Source organism: Vulpes lagopus, chromosome 24 (assembly GCF_018345385.1).
Source record: "Vulpes lagopus strain Blue_001 chromosome 24, ASM1834538v1, whole genome shotgun sequence".
NCBI classification, from domain to species: Eukaryota; Metazoa; Chordata; class Mammalia; order Carnivora; family Canidae; genus Vulpes; species Vulpes lagopus.
Window position 1 is genome coordinate 9949220 of NC_054847.1, and position 22374 is coordinate 9971593.

The 22374-nt window shown below is 35.3% G+C and overlaps 1 protein-coding gene across 3 annotated transcripts in view; it reads right to left on the reverse strand.

Annotated features, from left to right (window-relative positions):
* The window catches only part of PTPN4 (protein tyrosine phosphatase non-receptor type 4), a 208224-nt gene that overhangs the window by 97978 nt on the left and 87872 nt on the right, over window positions 1-22374 (reverse strand). The window contains exons 3-8 of one of the 3 annotated variants that reach the window (XM_041739473.1): window positions 18656-18763; window positions 6648-6690; window positions 6471-6570; window positions 1464-1508; window positions 1127-1179; window positions 648-768 (exon numbers count right to left, since the gene is read on the reverse strand). In XM_041739473.1, the coding sequence (XP_041595407.1) occupies window positions 648-768; window positions 1127-1179; window positions 1464-1508; window positions 6471-6570; window positions 6648-6690; window positions 18656-18763 (470 nt within the window). The remainder of the gene's footprint in view (window positions 1-647; window positions 769-1126; window positions 1180-1463; window positions 1509-6470; window positions 6571-6647; window positions 6691-18655; window positions 18764-22374) is intronic. The other 2 variants (XM_041739474.1, XM_041739475.1) reach the window with 2 other exon arrangements.

The following is a 22374-nucleotide window of genomic DNA, read 5'->3' on the forward strand; positions in this document are numbered from 1 at the left end:
AAAATTACTCTTGGGGCACCAGGGTGGCTCAGTGGTTGAGCATCTGCCTTTGGCCCAGGTCGTGATCCCAGAGTCCAAGGACTGAGTCCGACATCAGGCTCCCCACAGGGAGCTTCTCCCTCTTCCTATTGTCTCTGTCTCTCTCTCTCTGTCTCTCTCTCTCTCTCTCTCTCTCTCTGTCTCTCATGAATAAATAAATAAATCTTAAAATAAAAATAAAATAAAATTTCTCCCAAAGAACTGTCAACTTTACATAATAGCAAATTTCTTTCTTTCTTTTTTTTTTTTTTTAAGAGCATGGAGCCCAATACAAAGCCCTGAAATCAAGACCTGGGCTGAGATGAAGTCAGAGGCTCAATCAACTGAGTCACCCAGGCACCCCAATAGCAAATTTCTGTTTACATATAGTTTTATGGTTCTTACTAGAAATGAAACAAAGATTCATATATTCTATGAAGTTAGCAATGATTTTTTTTTAGAATAGACAACCCACATTTCCTTACACCAATAACACTATTTTATATAACAATAACTGTTGTGTATTAAGTAAATATAACAATCACATTAGAAATAATTTAAAACATTTCTCTAGAAAAGATGCCATTAAGAAGTTTATGAAATAAGCAGAAAAGTAAATAAATCCTTACGTATGTTGCTGATGTAATTTTGCAATTTCTTTTTCAAAATCTTGAGGTTGATTAGGAATGAAAGAATAATCTGAGAGGTAGCCTGACAAGTTATCTGACTGATTGTAGTCTCCAAGTTCAGCTATTACATAGAAGAAAAATAGTCAAAATTTAATAAACAAATTTAGTAATTCTGATAGCCCAAACAGCAATGTCACGAATTCCATTATATTTCTTGGAAGTTAAATACTTGTTTTTACTGCTAGCTACCATGTAAGCAAGTTATAACAACACACTTAGCATTCCTCTAGGTCTCAAACAACTTCAGAAAAACTTTTTCAGGAATTAAACTAATTGAATGTTTCATTACATTTCCTTTGCAATCACTTTTTTCTGTATAGTAACATATGTCTAATGAACTCCTGCATTAAAGGCAATGTACTATCAACACAGACCATATAATCACATGCTATGTGACCTAAGAGTGAGTTCATACTTACACTGAACAGCAAATGAAGCCAAAAGGGCAGCAGTATTATAAGGACAGGGCAATCTAATAAAACAAAACAGAAAATACATAAGCTAAGGTTAAACACAATATTTTCAAAAGCACTGTAATTCATATAATACTGTTCACCTATGAAGTCTCCATCACTTATACTTTATCAATTAAGTAACAAACTTATCTGATGAAAAAAATTCATACTGTAATAACCATTTTTCAATAGATAATTTATTTGAAATGATCATGAGTTACTTAATATAGAACTAAAAGTACTTTTTTTTTTAACTAAAAGTACTTTTAAAGTCCATTATTAAAAATTTTAAATAGCTCACCGTCCAGTAAGAATGTCTTGTTTAATTTGCAAAAAATACTGGTACCTTAAAAAAAGAGAGAGACCAAGAGACAACATTTAGATTTACTGGAATTACAACATTTAGAGTTTAAAAATGGTATACTTATATTAACTAGTAAAGTTGAATTTAAGTATTTCCTTTTATAATCTATATATTAGCACACGTAAAGATATCTTTAAAATAAGCTTTCATAAATTCATGAATCCCAATCTTTAAAAATCTTTGATAAACGCAATTCAGTACTTCAAATATGTTTCCACTAGCTTGTATTATAAAACTCAAGATCTCTAAGAACTACATGACCGAGGGAGATTAGGGAGTATCCTCTGAAGATTGTTGTTTGTAGAAATTATAACTGGGAAACACAGAAAACCTGAGTTAGAGACATAGAAGAGTTGACAGCAATGCAGTAAAGATCACGTGGAGAAAGTCATCCTTTCTCTGAGACAGAAAGCAAGCTGCAAAGACAGGCCTATGGTCGACTTATTTAGCTGCCAGAAGCTTAAGTGTAGAAAAGCACTTTTCCATTTTCATTTGAGTTAAGAAAGCTCTCCTTGATCAGAAAACAAAAAACAAATAACAACAACAACAAAAAAACAAAACAAAACAAAAAAAACCTTAAGCTCCCTTCCCTACTATTAGAATTGCCAAGTACCCAACTTCCTTCAAAACCAACAACACATTAAGATTTCTATCAAAAAGAATGCGGAGGTTGCTTACGAGATGGCACCTAGTCCCCACTAATGGGGTAAGTCATTCCCTCAATGATGTGTCGATGCTTGCAACAAGTCACCTGTACTTTTTAATGCTGGCAGAAGACCAAATTTTGTAGCTTTAAATGTTTTAACAGTGAATTTTAAGACTTTATTCCACTCCAGTGAAAAAAGTACACATACTCCAAGAATCAAAAATCATGTTTAAGAATTTTAGTTGTCTGGCTGATTAAAATTATTAAAGACCTCCATGACAATATTCAAGTTATCAAAAAATGTAATTAAGTATTTCAGAGAATCAGATATTCACTAAAACAATTTTTTTTAAGTTGATAGAAATATCTTGGCTTCAACTGTGTAAGGAGCCTTGGTGTCCATCAAAAGATGAATGGATAAAGATGATGTGGTTTATGTATACAATGGAATATTCCTCAGCCATTAGAAACGACAAATACCCACCATTTGCTTCAACGTGGTTGGAATTGGAGGGTATTATGCTGAGTGAAATAAGTCAATCGGAGAAGGACAAACATTACATGGTCTCATTCATTTAGGGAATATAAAAAATAGTGAAAGGGAATAAAGGGGAAAGGAGAAAAAAATGAGTGGGGAAATATCAGAAAGGGAGACAGAACATGAGAGACTCCTAACTCTGAGAAACGAACTAGGGGTGGTGGAAGGGGAGGTGGGCAGAGGGTGGGAGTGACTGGGTGACGGGCACTGTGGGGGGGCACTTGATGGGATGAGCACTGGGTGTTATTCTATATGTTGGCAAATTGAACACCAATAAAAGATAAATTTATTAAATAAAAGAAATATCTTGGCTTCACATATTAAGTATACAAACTTCCTGTGAGAATTAATATGTAATACTGTGAATATTACCTACTTATTCAACATAAGACAATAAATCTTTACCTAACTTGGTAAAGCTAACTTGGTTTCATAATTAAAAGTAAAGGTTCATGGTAGGAACTAATCTCATAGTTAAGATTGAAAAGGCATGTGTATTTTTGACATAATATTTTAAGTCTTACACAAATAATACCTATGCCTGATGAATTTTTATTTTTTAAATTAAATTCAATTAGCCAACATATACTACATACTTATTTTCAGGTATAGTGTTCAATGATTTATCAGCTGCATATAACATCCAGTGCTCACATTATGTGATGAATTTTATTTAAATAACCAGTAAGGATTGACAGAGTAGAAACTAGAATTCAAGTCCTAATACACTAAACCAGTCAGTGCTCCTTAGCAAAGTACTTAAAATTTGGCTGAGCCTCAGTTTCTAGATTTGTAAAAAAGGAAGTAATATCACTTGTCTAGTATATGTATCCTATGGGCCCTAAGTAAGGTGATTAAAAACCTAATTTTGAAATTAAGACTTTTAATATAGATTAATAATGCTTGAGGTAAATACAGAAATGACACACTTAATCTGTAAAAATAATACAACTTTTCTAATCTAGACAGTAACCAATACCATGAGCACTTATTATGTATTGAGTACACCTAAGCACTAAGAAGGGACCAAAGAAATGTCATTTGTACTGTCATGACTCATGAGAAAACTCCAATTCTAAGGATGCCAGCACCTGCTAATACCAAATGACCTGTAGTCTGACGTAAGTTCTATAGGTCCACTCTTTCCTACAACTTATCTAAAATGGAATCTGAAGGTAAAGAGGTGTTGTCACAGATTTCCTGTTCTGTGGGTTTAAACTAGTCCTTAAAATTTATCAGCTGTGGCTGAAGGTGTCATATTACTAGTCATGACCACTGCATTAAGCCTACCCAAGCAATAAAGTTTTAAAGGAGTATTCTTAACGCTGGCTGTCTATTAGAATCACCTGGGAAGCTTGTAATACTCCCATCTGAGACCTAATTAAATCAAAAGATCTCAGGGGTATGACCAAGGCATCAGCATGTTTTAAAGCTCCCCTAAGTGATTCTAAGTTGTAGGAAGGTAGAGATTCAATAAGGTATTCTACGATAATATAATAAAAACTAGCTACTTAATTCATTTTACCCAATACCACCAGTTAAAAGATTCTAGGACATCCTATTATAAAGGATTTTTCAAACAATACATTATTTTTAGTGAAAACAAAGATAATCTAGACAACAGGCTGAACACAAAGCAACTGCTTGGTTACTACCAAACTTGGCTTGGCTTTACTTCTACTTCAGGAAGATATTATGACTTAATTATCATTGAGATACATTTATTTTTTTCTTATGTTTTCAACACAGGCTATAAAAAAAAAATCAACACATTCAAGCTCCATTAAGAAATTCAAAGACATTATTTTGAGTGAAGTAAATTATGAATACGGCTGCAACTGGCCATATTTTAACCGCTCTAACAAACTTTTCATATATATTAAACACATTAGAAATCCAATTTTAAATTATTCATCTTTTAATTAAAATATTTCTTATACATTTAAAACTGATTACATGAAATATGTATTATGGAATACTTTGCTACTTGATTTCAGGAAATTGTAAAATGCACTTAAACATGTTTCTTAAGGGGTGTTTGGGTGGCTCAATGGTTGAGCATCTGCCTTTGGCTCAGGGTCATGATCCTGGGGTCCTAGATTTCAGTCCCGCATCAGGCTCACTGCAGGGAGTCTGCTTCTCCTGGTGCCTATCTATGTCTCTGGCTCTCTCATGAATCAATAAATAAAATCTTAAAAAAAAAAAGTTTCATAAATCATAATTTTTATTAATTCAGAGTAATTTCCTTGAAGTTAAGACAAAATCACAGGAGGTTCTACAATACTAAGATTTATTAAGATAAAAGATTTTGTTATTTTAATTATTTAACAACAACAACTTGGAATGATTGGGAGCTACAATATTAAACTGAAGGTTATTCATATGACACAACTTTGCTTTCCAAGACAAATTAACTTGGAAATAATATTAGTTTCAACTGTTAGGACTGCCTACTCCAGGACCTACATTCCTAAATTCTGTTATAAAAAAGGTAACACCTTGCACTCAACAAACACACAGAAAAGGACCCTCAAAAATGTCAATTTAACTTTTCTTAACTGGTCTACTGAAAACCCTAATTTTATAAACAACCGATGATTGGTAAATACAGCCTAAATATTTTTAATTTTTTCTTTTGTTACTCCACATCACCACAGTATGCTAAACAATGACCAACATGGTAACATTTCACAGACTATTTACAGGTAGCTTTAGGAACAGATTGTTAACTTAGCACCTACCTTTCAGAGTAATTCTGAATAAAATCACTGACCTATATTCTTGTATCTGAGACTTTTATGGAGGTACTCTATGCTAATTTTTTATTTAGTCTTTTTTTTTTTTTTTTAAAGCCTAACTCCAAATGCTATCTTTCAAATAAACAAGATTATTATTTAGGTACAGACACCACAATGTGATTATTCCCCACTATTTCTACCTTAAATAGCTAACCTAACATTCATATACTTTCAAAATGCTCATCTGGGTCATTCTTGTGTATACTTTGTCAAGAAGAAGTGACAACAAAATTCGATTCTGTCTTAAGATCAGATTTAAAATTGCCAATAAAGTTAGCACTTAAAGAACTAAATGTGCTAGTGTACTCCCTGCCAACAATTTTTTATAAAAAGGCACCTGCTTACCTGAAACTCACAACACTATATGTTAATTATACTGTTAAGGAAAACGGTGAGAGTGGAGGAGAAAAAGAAAAAAAAGAATTTGAATCTTAGCAAAAGGGAACTACAGATTGCATTTTCATAGGGAAAAAAAAGTACCTGTTGACCATTACTCCTCACATAATGGTTATATATTTTCCAAATTCTATGTTCTCCTCAATGGAAATAAAAAATATATATAAATATGCTTTTACATGAACAAAAAACCAGCAGACACAATTCTCACTATGCAGCATCACTTGGATACAATTACAATATCATCTGATTGCCTCAACTAGTTATACCAGTGATTCTTAACCATTTTTTTTTTTACAAGTAGAAAATTCTGATTTGATACGGTTCAAAAGGCTGCTTGTGGATACCTGGGGTGGCCCTGGACCTCCAATCTCCTAAAGCCCTCCCAGCCATCCAAGAGGGAAGGAAACATAAAAGATCTATAACCCATTCCATGTGATGGCTGGGAATCTCAGAATTACACTATGATAATTTTTTTCTGCCTAAATAATTTCAAAATTTCAAAAAAATTTTTCAAAATTTCATAGTTTTGACAGTATTTTCAGGAATATGCTCCATAAACCCACCTTGTGTATTCTTCTTGTAACTTGTTGGGGTCACTTACAAAAAATTTGACTCTAAAGTTCAAACTGTAAGGAGATCCTCCTAGAATTAATAAGAGCAGTTCTAATTAATCAGATTATATTAATCCTTTATCTTTATAAAGTATAGTTGCAAAATGTCAAGTAAGTGTATATGCTCACTCTTTAGCTGCTTCCTTATTGGTTTGTTTGGATCCAGCCACCTCTGAAAAATAAATAAATAAGACTGATTTCTTTTTTCCTTGATGAACTAATACATCAATGCTTATAAATCTATAACATTTTAAGATCAATACTAAAAACTGCAGTTTGAAAACAGTCTAGGAAAAAATAATCAATTTACAGATATTCATATTAAGTTAATAAAATTCTACTATAAAGTATTGAATGTATTTGTGGGAACTCTAAATTTTTTATTTAAATTTCCCATGAAATTCTATAGTATGCAATAAACTCTATTCCAGAAGGAAAAATCCTAAATAGCAATCTAAAGTGATTTCTGTTAATATATTATATAACAGTGTGGAAAGTTTTTAAAATTCTTGATATCTTTCATAAAAATATAGTTGACCTTATATTTTCATTCAGACAAAATCTAACTACACATCAAGAAAATACACTCCTGGGATCCCTGGGTGGCGCAGCGGTTTGGCGCCTGCCTTTGGCCCAGGGCGCGATCCTGGAGACCCGGGATCGAATCCCACGTCAGGCTCCCGGTGCATGGAGCCTGCTTCTCCCTCTGCCTGTGTCTGCCTCTCTCTCTCTCTCTCTGTGTGACTATCATAAATAAATAAAAATTAAAAAAAAAAATTAAAAAAAAAATAAAAAATAAAAAGTAGGCTCCACAACCAAAATGGAGCCCAATGCACGGCTTAAACTCACAACCCTGAGATTAAGACCTGAGCTGAGATCAAGAGTCAGATGTTCAACCAACTATGCCACCTAATCATCCCAAATCTTAAGAAAAATTTTCTAACTTCTACCCTATTCCTTAAAAAATAAAAATATCTCCCCTTCCCCCCAAAAAATCTCCACCCTGATTTTGTAAGAGATAATGTTTAGTTTGGGGAAGTACTAAAAGGTGTGAGAATTTTAAGTAGTCTCAATACTTCTGAATGCCAATTAAGCTCTACTTAAGGAAAACTATAGCTAAATTCAGACTGCCAACATGTTTCAGTTAAAAAAATTAAAGAACCCAAAATGTGTATTAGATGTGGCAGTAGTTTGAAAGCACTACATAAATATCAACTTATCTATCATTATGTATAACCATACTCTACCACCCATACTTGATTCCAAGCAGAGCACATAGATTTTAATAACAAATGGCTAAGAGTAATTCATAAGTCTTTCCTTTTCATTATCCACAACATCCAACACATCAAATCCAGCTAATTCTACCTTTCTAAATTTTTTTTTTATTTATTTATGATAGGCACACAGTGAGAGAGAGAGAGAGAGAGAGAGAGAGAGAGAGAGAGGCAGAGACACAGGCAGAGGGAGAAGCAGGCTCCATGCACTGGGAGTCCGACGTGGGATTCGATCCCGAGTCTGCAGGATCGCGCCCTGGGCCAAAGGCAGGCGCCAAACCGCTGCGCCACCCAGGGATCCCCCTACCTTTCAAATATACTTTGAATTTAACAGATCTTCTCTATCCATTCTGCCATCATCTTTATGTCTGAGATAGCTCTGGCCATAGCTTATTTAAAAATAACAAAAAAAGATGATTTACTTTAGACACAGAGAAAACAGTGCACATGTGCACGCAGCAGGGAGAAGGAAAGGAAGGCTGGGAGAGAGATTCCCAATCAGACTCTGAGCTGAGCTCAGAGCCTGATGAGAGGTTCAATCCCATGACCCATGATCACAACCGGAGCTGAAACCAAGAGTTAGGCGCATAAACTACAGCACCACCCAGGAGCCCCTAGCTATTGCCTCTTAATTGTTGTCCTTGCTTCTTTTCTTACCTTTATTTTTTTCTTTATTTTCTTTATTTTCCATTCCAAAGCTAGATTCCTCTTTCAGAACACATTACTCCTTTGCTTAAAGCTCTTTCTCAACACAAGGTCCAAAGCCCCTACTAGGGCTTGCATAATCACTTCTTACCTCAAATTACTAAACACCAGCCACAACTGCCTCTTGTCTGTTTCTCATAGATGCCAAGTTAGGGTCTTCAATTAGAAGATTCCTCATGCATAGGATGTCCTTCTCCTAATTTCCCATGGCTGATTCTTATTAACTTCTAAGTCTCAGCTTAAATGCTACCTCCTTGGAAAGGACTTCACTGATTACCAAAAGTATGTCACAAACCTCCTATTTCCTTGGTTATTTTCTATGAGTGGGTAAGGAATATTAATTTCTTATATAACATTTTCTTTCTTTTTTTTTAAGATTTTATTTATTTATTTATTCGTGAGAGACACAGAAAGAGAGGCAGACATAAAGAAAATGGGAGAATCAAGTTCCCTGTGGGGAGCCTGATGTGGGACTCCAATGCAGGATCACAGAATCACAACCTGATGCAAAGGCAGGTGCTCAACCACTGAGCCACTCAGGTGTCCCTCATAACATTTTCTTAATCATAATGTCTATTTGCCCTTTTTATTGCCATCTCTTTCATTAGATGATGAATTCCATGAGGTTAAAGGATAAAATCTGATTCGTTCAAAGCAGAGAGTAAGCACCTATGCATAGGGCATGGCATATAATTTGTACTAAAAAATTTGGTGGTGTGCCTGAGTGGCTGTCAGTTAAGTGCTTCAGCTCAGGTCATGATATCAGGGTCCTGGGATTGAGCCCCATGTTGGGCTCCCCGCACAGTGAGGAGCCTGTTTCTCCCACAGTCTCCATCTGCCACTCGCCCCAGCTTGTGCTCTGTCAAATAAATAAATAAAACCTTAAAAAAAAATTTTGGTGAAGGACTGACTAAACCTGCTAAATGGCTCAACAGCTGGCATGGGCGAGGGGAATCAGTTTCTGCATCAATAATCAGTTTTCACCCTTACTTCACAAATTTGTTTCGCCTGTATATCCACCCATTTATCCACCTTCCAAACCATCTATATATTAAGGTGATTTCATTCTTCATGTTTTCTAGACAAAGTCATAAATTACCTTCATCTTAATGTTTGTCTATACTCAAAATTTGGGCTTGGGTAATCTATTTAAAGCCTGTCTTCCACATTCAGTTCTCCCTTAAAATATTCTAAAACAGTATCAGAAATATAAACACATTTACATACATATAGATGTATTAAGTTAAGATGTATTAAGATGTACTAGATGTATTAAGATGTAGATGTATTAAGCTGACAAAGCTTAGAAGGAGTACAATAACAAGTCCTGGGAAATTTAATCAACTCATCAATAACGTCAATGAGATAGGATTTAGCTTGGCTTAGACCATGAAGATGAAACAATGTTACAATCAGTACTACTGGACACTAAAGATACTGTTCCTAGTAAAAACACATCATCAAGTCAAAAGAAAAAGTGGGAAAACAGAGAACATATAGAGAAGTCCTATAGGGGTGCCCGGGTGTCTCAGTTAAGCATCTACCTTTGATCCCAGCGTCCTAAGATCCAGTTCTCTATCAGACTCCCTGATCAGCTCCTTCTGCCCCTACCCCTGCTCATGCTTTCTTTGTTTCTCTCTCTCAAATAAACACAATCTTTAAAAAAAATAAATTCTACAAATAAGAAAAAACCCAACACTAATAGAAATATGGATAATGAGTAAGAACAGAAAATTCACAGGAAATATACATAATATTTAAGATAAAATATTCTCTCTTGATCATAATTAGAGAAATATAGAAGTAACCCACATTAGATTTTCATTTTTCAGCATTAACACACTGGCAAAGATTAAAAATTTAATGCCATACCACAGTGGCTCCCAGAATGTGGAAACAGGCACATGTACATAGCTGATGAGAATAAAAATTATACCATCTCAATGTAGGACAACTTGGCAATATTTATCAAATATAAAATGTAATTGACCAGATACCTAGCATTATTTTATGCAGAATTACTTACTGAGATATATTTCACACAATATAAAATTCACCATTTAAAAAATGTATACTTTAGTGTACTTGAGGGTATTCACTATGTTGTATAACCACCAATACTAAATAATACTTGCATCACCCCAAAGAAATTCCATACCTATTAGCAGTCGGTCTCAATGACCTCTTACCCACAGCCCCTAGCAAGTACTTAACTGTCTCTATGGATTTTATTATTTTGGACATTTCATATGAATGTAATCATACAACACGTGGTCTTGTGTGTCTAGCTTCTTTCCTTTAGTATAATGTTTTCAAGGTTTATCCATGTTGTGGCATTTAACAGTACCTCATTCCATTTTATAGCTGACATTTAGGCCTTTTCTACCTTTATGCTCTCGTGAATTACACTGCTATGAACAATTTTGTGTGAACATGTGACAATCAATTCTCTCCAGTGTATGTCTAGGATTGGTATTATGATAATTCTATATTTATTTTTATTTATTTTTTATTTTTTTTAAATTTATTTATGATAGTCACACAGAGAGAGAGAGAGAGGGGGGGGGGGCAGAGACACAGGCAGAGGGAGAAGCAGGCTCCATGCACCGGGAGCCCGACGTGGGACTCGATCCCGGGTCTCCAGGATCACGCCCTGGGCCGCAGGCAGGTGCTAAACCGCTGCACCACCCAGGGATCCCCCTGATAATTCTATATTTAATTCTATATTTAACCTTTTAAGGAACTGCCAAATTTATATCCATAGTGGCCTGCAATATATCACATTTCCATGATCTATGTCAAAGGGTTCCAATTTCTTTGTATCCTCATCAATACTTGCTGTTGTCTTTTTAAGTACACCCATCCTATTAGGTATAAAGAGATATGTAATTCCTTTTAATTGATAAATTATATTCTACTGTAAATGATAAATTATATTCTATTGTACAAATATACAACTTGGTTTATGCACTCATCAGATGGTAGACACAAATGTTTCCACTTTTCAGCTATCATGAATAATGCTGCTAAGAACATCTAAGTACTAACTTTTGTGTGTGGACATGTTTTCATGTCTGGGTACATATTGGGAGTGGAACTGCTCACAGCACCTTTTTTTTCCTTTTTTACTACATCTTAGAAACAAGTATTGTAATCCCTCTAATTTTGTTCCTATATAAATGAGCACTAAAATTATGTCATTACCTATAGTCAGACACCATAATCTGCTATGCCTAAAATTGCTCTACTGATTGAATATGCTGTATCAGAGATAAGAGTTTTCATTGTTTCTAATGCAATATATATGAATTTAAAATGTAGTACCTTATTAAAAGTGATTAATACCTATCAAGTATTAATAGCTAATAGGGAGGTTTTGGTTCAAGATAGCAATATAGGAGAACCCTAAAATCACCTCATCCCATGGACACACTGAATCTAAAAACTACATATGGAACTCCCAAACTAGATGAGTGACTTCCTCCCATTGGGTGAAAGAGAAAAAACTCACATCCAAGTCGGAAGGACAGGCCAAGACACAATCTCACCATAAACCTTACCCCCATCATGGTAACCCATAATGAGGAGGGAACTCACAATCCCAAGCTTCTCCCTGAAGAGCAAAGGGTTTGAACCACACATCTGACGCTCCAACTTTTAACACCTGCACCTGACAGATGACTGCCCAAAACCTCCAGCTTTGAAAATCAAGTAGAGCCTGTGACCACAAGACTCCCAAGACTGGAGTAAACTGAGAAACAGTTCTTAAGGCTTAATGCAAACTCACCGACCCCAGGGGAGAGTAGAGGCAGCAAACTTAAAAGTGCCCAGACTTTCTGCAAGAGAGACTTACTTGCTTATCTTAAAGGATGGGCCTAAAGGGAAGAAATCTAATTTAATATACATCTGGGGCACCTAATGAAACACTCTCTGAAGATGGAGACCAGCAGGTGCCATCTTTGCACTTTCCCTCTGCCTCACTCCACATCACTGGTATCTTTTGGAAAGGAACTTATATATTCCTTGTCTGGCACCCTGATTTTTTCAACTGCTGCCCAGGAGACACCTAAAAGATTGCTTGGCTCTGGTGACCACTGGCACTAGGTCCCACCACAGGACTCTACCAAGTGAAGAGAGTTTTTAACCACCTACCAACCACAGGGTGGGAGAGAAACAAGAGGTTGAGGTACCCAGTTCTTCTGTGAAGGAGGTTTCTTTTCTTTTCTTTTTTTAAGATTTTATTTATTTTATTTAAACCACCTTGCACCAAAGATGTCTAAGAATTCTTTCTTGACCGTAAGTTCTGAACCCCGCCTTCAAACCACAACACATGCAAAATGGAAACCGAAAGAAACCTGGGTAGCTATACTTATATAAGACAAAATACTTTAAGACAAAGATTTCCATAAGAGACATAGTTATTATATAATGACTAAGGGGTCAATCTAACAGGGTATAAAATTTGTAAATATTTATGCACCTAACACAAAGCACATAAACATATAAAGCAAGCATTAACAGACTTAAAGGAAGAAATAGACAATACAATGATATTAGGGGACTTCAATATCCAACTATATTATCAAGTAAGCAGATCATCTAGACAGAAACTTAATAAGAAAACATTGGCTTAAACAAGAAATACCAAGTGTTGGTGAGGATGTGGAGATAAAGGATAACACTTGTGCACTGTTAGTGGGAATGTTAACTGCTGCAGCCATTATGTAAAACAGTATGGAGATGCCTGAAAAAAATTAAAAATAGAATTTCTATATGATCAAGCAATTCCACTCTGATACTTATCCAAAGGAAACCAAACACTAACTGTTTTTTTTTTTTAAGATTTTAATTATTTATTCATGAGAGACAGAGGCACAGACTTAGGCAGAGGGAGAAGCAGGTTCTATACAGGAAGCCTGATGCAGGCCACAATTCCAGGATCCACAATTCTGACTTGAGCCAGAGACAGATGCTCAAACACTGAGCCACCCAGGTGCCCCCTAAACACTAACTTGAAAAGATATCTGCATCCTAGTATTCACTGAAGCATTATTTTACAACAGCCAAGATACGGAAGTAACCTAAGTGTCCACTGCTGGATGAATGGACAAAAAGATAGGATGTGTATATGCACATGCACACACACACACACAGAGGAATATTACCAAACCATAATAAAGAAGAGTATCTTGCCATTTGTGACCACTTGTATGGACTTCTGAGGATATTATGCTAAAGAAAATGAACCAGACAGAGAAAACAAATACCATTATGATTTCACTTCTGGGAACCTAAAAACACAAAACACAAACACAAACCCAACCAAAATGCTGAATTCTTGAACAGATAGGTGGCTGCCATGGGTGGCACGTAGTGCATGGATGAAATGGTAAAGGGAGTCAAACCGTACGTATTTCCAGTTATTTTATAACTGGAAGTCCTAGAGAATGTAATGTATGGCATAGTGACTATAGTTACCGTTTTATATTAATGACAGTTAATATACTGTATATTTGAAAGTTGCTAAGAGAATAGATTTTAAAAGTTCATCACAAGTATAAAATTTGTAATAGTATGGTGATAGATGTTAACCATACTTAACTGCGGTAATAATTTCATAATATACACAAATATAAAGTCATTATGTTCTACACCACTGAAACTAATATTATGTTACATGTCAATCATATCTCAATAAAAAAAATAAGAGATAGCTATTAGGGATGAGTATTTCATCATCAATTCTATCAAATACTGAAGGAGTTTCAATTTAGGCCTGGAGCTCTGTTTGTATCTTCTCAAAATTAACTGTTCATTTTTTTCACTTTGTAGAGTCTATTATTAAATCTTCAAAATGTCTCATATATGCAAGTTAATTTTTACCTTATAAAATGTAGTATTTAAAAAAAAAAAAGGAAGTTACACAATTGCCTGATAAAACCTGCTGTGTTATTATTAAAATATTCTGAGGCGCCTAAAATGTGCTGGGGCGCCTGGATGGCTCACTGGTTGGGCGTCTGCCTTCAGCTCAGAGCATGATCCTGCAATCCCAGGATGGAGTCCCGTATTGGGCTCCCTTTGAGGGGCCTGCTTCTCCTTCTGCCTTTGTCTCTGCTTCTCTCTCTCTCTCTCTGGGTCTCTCGCGAATAAATAAAATCTTTAAAAAATAATAAAATATTCTGTGCTTTTATTATTATTTGTTGCATCTAATAATGTTGAAACGTAATTATTTCTTATTTCATTAATCTTAGCCTATTGGGTTAGAGCAGTACTTTTCAAGACATGGTTCCCTGGACTAGCAGCATTATCATAAAGGGAACTTGTCTGCACGGCAAGTTATTGAGCTTCACACCAGACTTTCTGAATCAGAAACTCTTAGAGCCCAGAAATCTGTATTTTAAGAAGTATCCAGGTGATTCTGATGTAAGTTAGGTTTGAAAGCCACAAGATTAGGGAATATGGAAACAGTAAAAGATCATAACCACAACACAAAGTATCAGAAGTCATCGTTCTGAGGCAGAAAGAACAAGTCAATGGGGCACCTGGGTGGGCTTAGTGGTAGACATCTGCCTTTGGCTCAGGTCGTGATCCCGGGGTCCTGGAATCAAGTCCTGCACCAGTCTCCCCAGAGGGAGCCTCTTCTCCCTCTGCCTATGTCTTTGCCTCTATTTCTCTGTGTCTCCCAAGAGTAAATAAATAAAATATATATTTTTTAAAAAGAAAAAACAAGTCAACAGTAGTTGATAATCTAAGCTCTGTCCCACACTGAATGACACTACTTCACTTTAGGGACAAAAACCAAAAAAATAAAAAAGTAAACGCACATGAATAATATAATTAGAGGGTTCCAATGATTATTGCAATGATAATAGCCAATAAGGAAGAGCCATCTGTAGGTGTTTATAAAGAAATTATGAGAGGGCCTGGGTGGCTCAGTAGGTTTAGCATCTGTCTTTAGCTCAGGTCATAATCTTTAGGGTCCTGGGATTGAGCCCATGGTCAGGTTCCCTGCTGAGCAGATACTCTGCCTTTCCCTCTCCATCCGCCTCTTCCCCAGCCCAGCTCATGTTCTCTAATGCTCTCTCTACCTTGCTCTCAAGTAAATAAATAAAATCTTTTTTAAAAAGAGAGAAATTATGCATAATGAATTGTAACCACATTATTATTTTGCTCCCTCAATAAAGATTCACTGAATCTTACTATAAAACCATACGTTATATGCTAAGAGCTAAAGCTGTGATACATAGGTATTAATAAAAACAGAAGAAATTTTGAAAAGTCAAAGTTTTAAATTGATTTTGTTTGTTGTACTGGAATTCAACACCCAGAAAGATTCTGAAGAAAAGGATATCCTACTAGGAGTCCATATTTGTTATGCATAAGATCACAATAAAACATTAGTTTTTTTTTGTTTATCAATTTTAAGTCCAATTAATTTCAATGTTTATGTGCCTAAGAGAATATTAGCCCTGATCCTCTAAAACTATTATAAACACACACACACAACACATACATATATACCTAACATATACCATACATGTATACATATATACATAGACATACACACAGAAATATATCTTAACTAAACTGTGAAATGAAAAAAACTCTGAACTAAGAACTGACAAGAATTAATTCTTCTAGAACATAATCAAATTCCTTTTGATTGCCGCTGGAAATTTTATTGCATGGATATCTCCTCTCCTCAACACGTTCATTTTTTATAAGTTCTGTGCATCTATTTATGAGAATTTGGTTTACAAACAAGTCCACAATAGATGTTTTATAAATGCTACCCCCTTACTTCTTTCTCTTTTTCAGAATGGCATCCCTCTGTCAGTCCACTAATTATCCTCAAACTCTTGATGTTTTTTCATATTAACAATCAGAAACAGGGCATTACTAAAAACATCTGTGCTCTGTACATCCTTCCTTTTGGCATTTCATAGATTCTTCTGAATATTTAAATACTGAAATTGTAGTAATGTGGAAACGACCTGCAGGGGGAGTTGTGAGACCCAAGACTAGTTTCATTAATGCCAGCAAGAAACTTGGGTTTTATTTCATTGGACTTGGATAATTTCTCATGAAAAATAGGATGCCAGACAAGATAATCTCTAAGGCTTCTTCTGGGTCTTTGAAATTTTAATTCTAAATTTTGGTGAAGAATTATTTTAGATCCTTAGCAATTGGACCCTTGGATGTAGAAATATATCTTTGGGAAGGAAAGCTCACTAGAGAAAAGTAAGACAAAATAAGAAAAAGCAGCGGACTACAAAAAGATTAACTCAGCTAAAAATACCTCTGGTTCCCCATATTCATCCTGTTGTAACTGCCTTAGAATAAAAATGTCTTCCTGTATACAAGCTTATGTAACAGAATTATTATCTCCTATAATATATGTGTTCTCAATATTAGCCCTTCTAGAATACTGTGTCACAAGTGATGGTTTTTCACACTCGTGGCAGAGACAACGGTAATGAGTAGCTGCTCTTTCTCCTTTGTTGTCTTATCACTTCTCTGATCAATTTAGACACACATCCAGCTAGAAGGTTGGACCTAGAACTGTCAGCAAGATAATCTAAGAATTGTGTGTTTTTTTGTTGTTTTAAAAGCTCAACATTGCACACAGTGAGGTATAGCAGACACCTCTGGGGAATTTGCCTGGCTCACAATTTATCTTTCTGGGAAAGGTCACATTACTGACATTTCTACTCACTTCCATTTTCTCACATTTGTTTATTTATCAAGAAGTAATACTCCTCCTTTAGGCCTGTGTAGAAGAAGCTCCAGTCTCTGGTGAAGGCATCAACTTATAGGGAAAGCTTGTTTTTATTTCAGTTCAGTACAAAATGACTTCTTTCCATTGAGACTAGCTGCCTCTTGCTTTCTTTTATCCACATTATTCTAATAGTTTTTCATACAAAACCAGTAAATGATACCAAGAAAAAAGTAATATTTAACACTTCCTATTTACTTCCTATTAACCATTCATTAGAAACCTAGGATTCTATGAAAGTGATAGAATAAGACAAGAGATAGAAACACTACCTTTCACATAGTATTTTCTACAGCCATTCTATTAATATGCCCTTACAAACAATTTCTAAAGCACTAATCCAGAACCATTTGTTCAGCCTCCCAACTTCATAAACTATATATACAGAAACTTTCCTTCAAAACAGTCACTCTCCGGTACTAATCAAAAGAATATCATGTTCTTTTGTAAAAGACCCTATCTTTTAAAGCATATAAATTTTCAAAGAATTCAACATTTCTGTTATTCATCACATGGTATCTTCTATTTTCTATTATGTTATTTTTCCAACAAAAAGAATCAGAACTGCAACTATTAAACAATTAGTAACAATACAAGTAACTTAATGCCTAAGAACTGTAGAGCTCTGAAATTTACTCTCTATCTCATTTGGGATGGTCTCCTTTGAATCTTTCTAATGGAAAATTTACATTTAACAAATTAAGAATTTTAGTTAGAGGGGATCCCTGGGTGGCTCAGCAGTTTAACATCTGCCTTTGGCCCAGGGCGCAATCCTGGAGTCCGGGGATCAAGTCCCACATCAAGCTCCCGGCATGGGCCTGCTTCTCCCTCCTCCTGTGTCTCTGCCTCTCTCTCTCTCTCTCTCTCTCTCTCTCTCATAAATAAATAAATCTTAAAAAAAAAAAAAAAAAAGAAGAAGAATTTTAGTTAGAGACAGATTGCCATGAATGACAAAAAACTCATATCATTTTAATGGAGGTTAATTTATGTAAGGCTAAGATATATTAACATTTAAAAATATTTTACCTTCAATATTTTAATACTGCATTAATATTTTAAACTTTATGCCCAATTTTCTCTTTCAGTCAAGTATCAGGAGTTAGATTTACATCTAAGTTTTCTGAGACACATAAATAAAGAAACTAGCACTAGATTTATAGACTGACTTACAATTATGAAAACCTTAAGGAAAAATCTTTACAAATTAAAACATTAAGAAAATTAGGATCAAAGGCAAAAGAATTAACTCTAATAATTCTAATTAAAATCTTTTTGAAAATCTCACTAATCAGATTAGTAAACATTCTGAATTAGAAAGCACTTTATATTATGAACAGAGAAACACTGAAATGAAACAAAAGACAACAGCTTAAACTTACTGGGTTGTCTGTAGAATCATCAGCCAACTGTAAACCAAAATAGTCACGCTCTGTCAAATCAAGATGCTTGAAGACTATATCCAACAGAACTTGCCCCTGATCATGTTTCTAGAAGAAAAATAAAAGGAAATCAACACTGACAGGCAATACATTCTCAGATTTTTAAGCTCCTGAACTTGTGTCCCCTTCTATTAAATTGCCAACTATTTTCATACCAATGACTTGATTGGGAATAAGACTTCACAGGTTACACAGCACTTAAGAAATAGTCTGACTTGGGAGGGCCTGACTAACTCAGTCAGTAGAGTAAGCAACTCTTGATCTCTGGGTCCTAAGTCTAAGCCTCTCTGCCCATTTTTAAAACTGGGTTGATGATATTTGGCTGTTGAGTTCTCTAAGTTCTTTTTACATTCTGAATGCAAATATTTTCTCCCATTTGTTGGTGTCTTGATCATATAACTTGGATACACAAAAGTTTTAGTTTTTTGTGAAGCCAAATTTATTCCTTTATTTCTTTTGGTGTCATATCTACAAATTACTTGCCAAATCCAAGGTCATGTAGAATTACCTATGTATTTTCTTCTAGAAGTTTTACAGTTTTAGCTCTTAACATGTAGTTCTTTCCGCTGTTTGGAGCTTATTTTTACACACAGTAGATATATACCTAGATAGGGGTGCAACATCATTGTTTTGCATGTGGGTATCCAGTTGTCCAAGCATCATTTGTGGAAGAAACTATTCTCTCCACACTGAATATATCTTGGTAACTTTGTCAAAAGCCTGTTGACCACAGATATATGGATTTGTCTCCAAATGAATGGGTTATTTTCTACTCTAAGTAATCAGTTTTGTTTCCGTCTCCCATTTGATCATAGATTTGGTTCTAGGGAATACTACAACGCAGAAATGCTAAGAGGTGCTGATGAAAACAGGCCAAAAAAAAGCCTGCTTTCAAGGCTGCCTGGGTGGCTCAATCAGTTAAGCATCTTGACTTTTGATCTCAGGACTCAGGGTTGTGACTTCAAGCCCCATGTTGGGCTCTGAGCTGGGCTCCATGCTGGGCATGGAGCCTACCAAAAAATTTTTTTTAATTTAAAGAATTAAAAAAAAAAAACCCAAAACAAAAAAGCCTTCTTTATCTATCCAAATGACCAGAAAATAAATATTTTTTTAAATATTTCATTAATTTATTAGTGAGAGAGAGGAAAAAGAGTATGCATGCACATGGGGGGAAGGGCAAAGAGAGAGGGGTTTAATCTCAAGCAGACTCTGCAACACAGGGCTCAATCTCACGACCCTAAGACCATGAACAGAGCCAGGTGTTCAAAAGTCAGGTCCTTAACCAACTAAGCCACCCAGGCACTGACTCTACTACTGCTAAACCAAATGGAAAAAAACTGAGCCCATCTCCAGTAGTGCCATGGAAATAAAGTAGGGAGCCTAGAGTTCCACGAGCCTCCTGGTACTAGCTGGGAGCCAGTGGAAAGACTATAAAGACAACCAAAAGCAAGTTGGAAGACATAGTTACTCCTTAGTGGTGCTATCAGCAGAAGTGGAGTATACTGTTGAACTTCCACTTCGCTGAATGGGCAGTGTTTGGCTTCCCTCACTAGAGCAGTGACAGCAGAAGGTGAGAAGGAAACCTAGACTTTCAATAATCACCATCTCACTATAGCAGGTGATGTCTCTCTAACAGAAAGGAAAAGGAAGATTTAGAGAGAAGTTAACTAGGAAAAGGGAACAGTTAAATTTTGAAATAAAAGATACCCATGATGAATTGCATGGAAAAGTGACCAAAATTAACAGAGCAAAAGGTTTTAAAACTCAACTACAGAGTAGAATACATGCATAGCTTTCAGATAGGTCTCTGGATAACATATACACAAAATAATAATACAAAGGTTCTGGAAACCAAATTAGAACTACAACCCAGAAAAGCAGGTCAGGACCTATATGCTACCAAGGTGACTCCCTGAAATAAAGAAGATTGAGTATGATCCAGAGTCTCACAAAATACTGCCCAAAATATCAAAAATACCACCTAAAATCACTTGTCATACAAAGAACCAATATAATTTCAACTACAATGACAAAAAGCATTTCAACAGATGCCAACATGGACATGACTCAGATGTTGGAATTCTCTGATGAGGATTTTGAAGCAGCCATCATAAGAACATTTCAATGAGCCATTAATGAATGCAGTTTTTTTTTTTAAAGAAGAAAAATTGTTAATTAGAATATTTCTGCACGGACACCTGGGTGGCTCAGCAGTTGAGCGCCTGCCTTCAGCTCAGGGCGTGATCCTTGAGTCCCAGGATCAAGTCCCACATTGGGCTTCCTACATGGAGCCTGCTTCTCTCTCTGCGCTTACAGGTGTCTGCCTCTCTCTGTGTCTCTCTCATGAATAAATAAAATTAAAAAAAAAAAAAAAAGAATTGAAAATTCTAAAAAAACAAAAAAAAGAATATTTTTACAAAGAAATATGAGACACAAAAGAACCAAAAGAAAATTATATTACTGAAAAATATAGTATAGAAATAAAAACTGACTTAATATACTCAGTGGAAAAATGAAGATGAGAAAGAAAAGAAACCATGAATTTCAAGACAGATGAATAGAAATTACCTAACCAAAAAAGGTAGACTGAAAAGAAGAAAATAACCAGACCTTCAGAGACATGTGAAGCAATGAAAAAAGATACAATAGTCTTGTCCCTAGAGGCCCTAAAAGAGAAGAGAAAGAGTTTCAGGATAACAAAGTATTTATGTAGCTAAAACTGTCACCAATTTGGCAAGAAGTAAAAACATAAATTCAAGAATCCAAGTGAATCTAAACAAATACACCCCAGGACATGTCATAATCAAAGTCTTGAAAAACAAAAGAAAAAAAAGAGGGATGCCTGGGTAGCTCAGCTGGTTGGGCATCTGACACTTGGGTTTTGGCTCTAGTTGTTACCTCAGGTCATGTAACCAAGCCCAACCTGGGGCTCTGCACTCAGTGCAGAGTCTGCTTGTCCTTTACACTGTTACTCCCTGCACTTGCACACTCACTCTCTCAAATAAATAATCTTAAATAAATAAAGGGAAAAATCTTAAAAGCAACTAGAAAAAGAATTTGACATTTGCCTATAGGGTATGACAATTCAAATTAGAATAGATATAAGGAAACTGTACATAATATTTTCCAGGTGCTACTAGAAAAGAACTATCCACACTGTTCCTCTCAATATAAGAGAATATATATATAGGAGTGAAGGGTAAATAATAACTTTCTCAGAAAAAGGATAATTTAAGAGAATTTATAACCAATAGATCATCACTATAGGAATACCTAAAAGAAGTTCTCCAGCCAGAAAGGAAACAATAACATGAAGAAATTTAGAAAAACAAAAGATCAACCCAGTGGGAAAAACTGGAAAAAAATATAAAGGCCTAAGCTTCTTTGTAGGATTAAATTATATTTGACGGTTAAAAGCAAACATTTTAAGTCTATCTGGCATGCTGCCCAATGTATGTAGAGAAAGAAATTAAGACAAGTATAAAGGGGGTAGGGGGTAAAGGGCCCTAAAGGCAGTTAAGGTTTCCATACTTCAAAGCAGTAAAATGTTATCAATATACAGTTGACTCTTGAACAACACAGGGGTTAGGGCTGCCAACTTCCACCCTCTGCCCCATAGTTGAAAATCTGCACTAACTCTTGACTCTCCAAAATCTTAA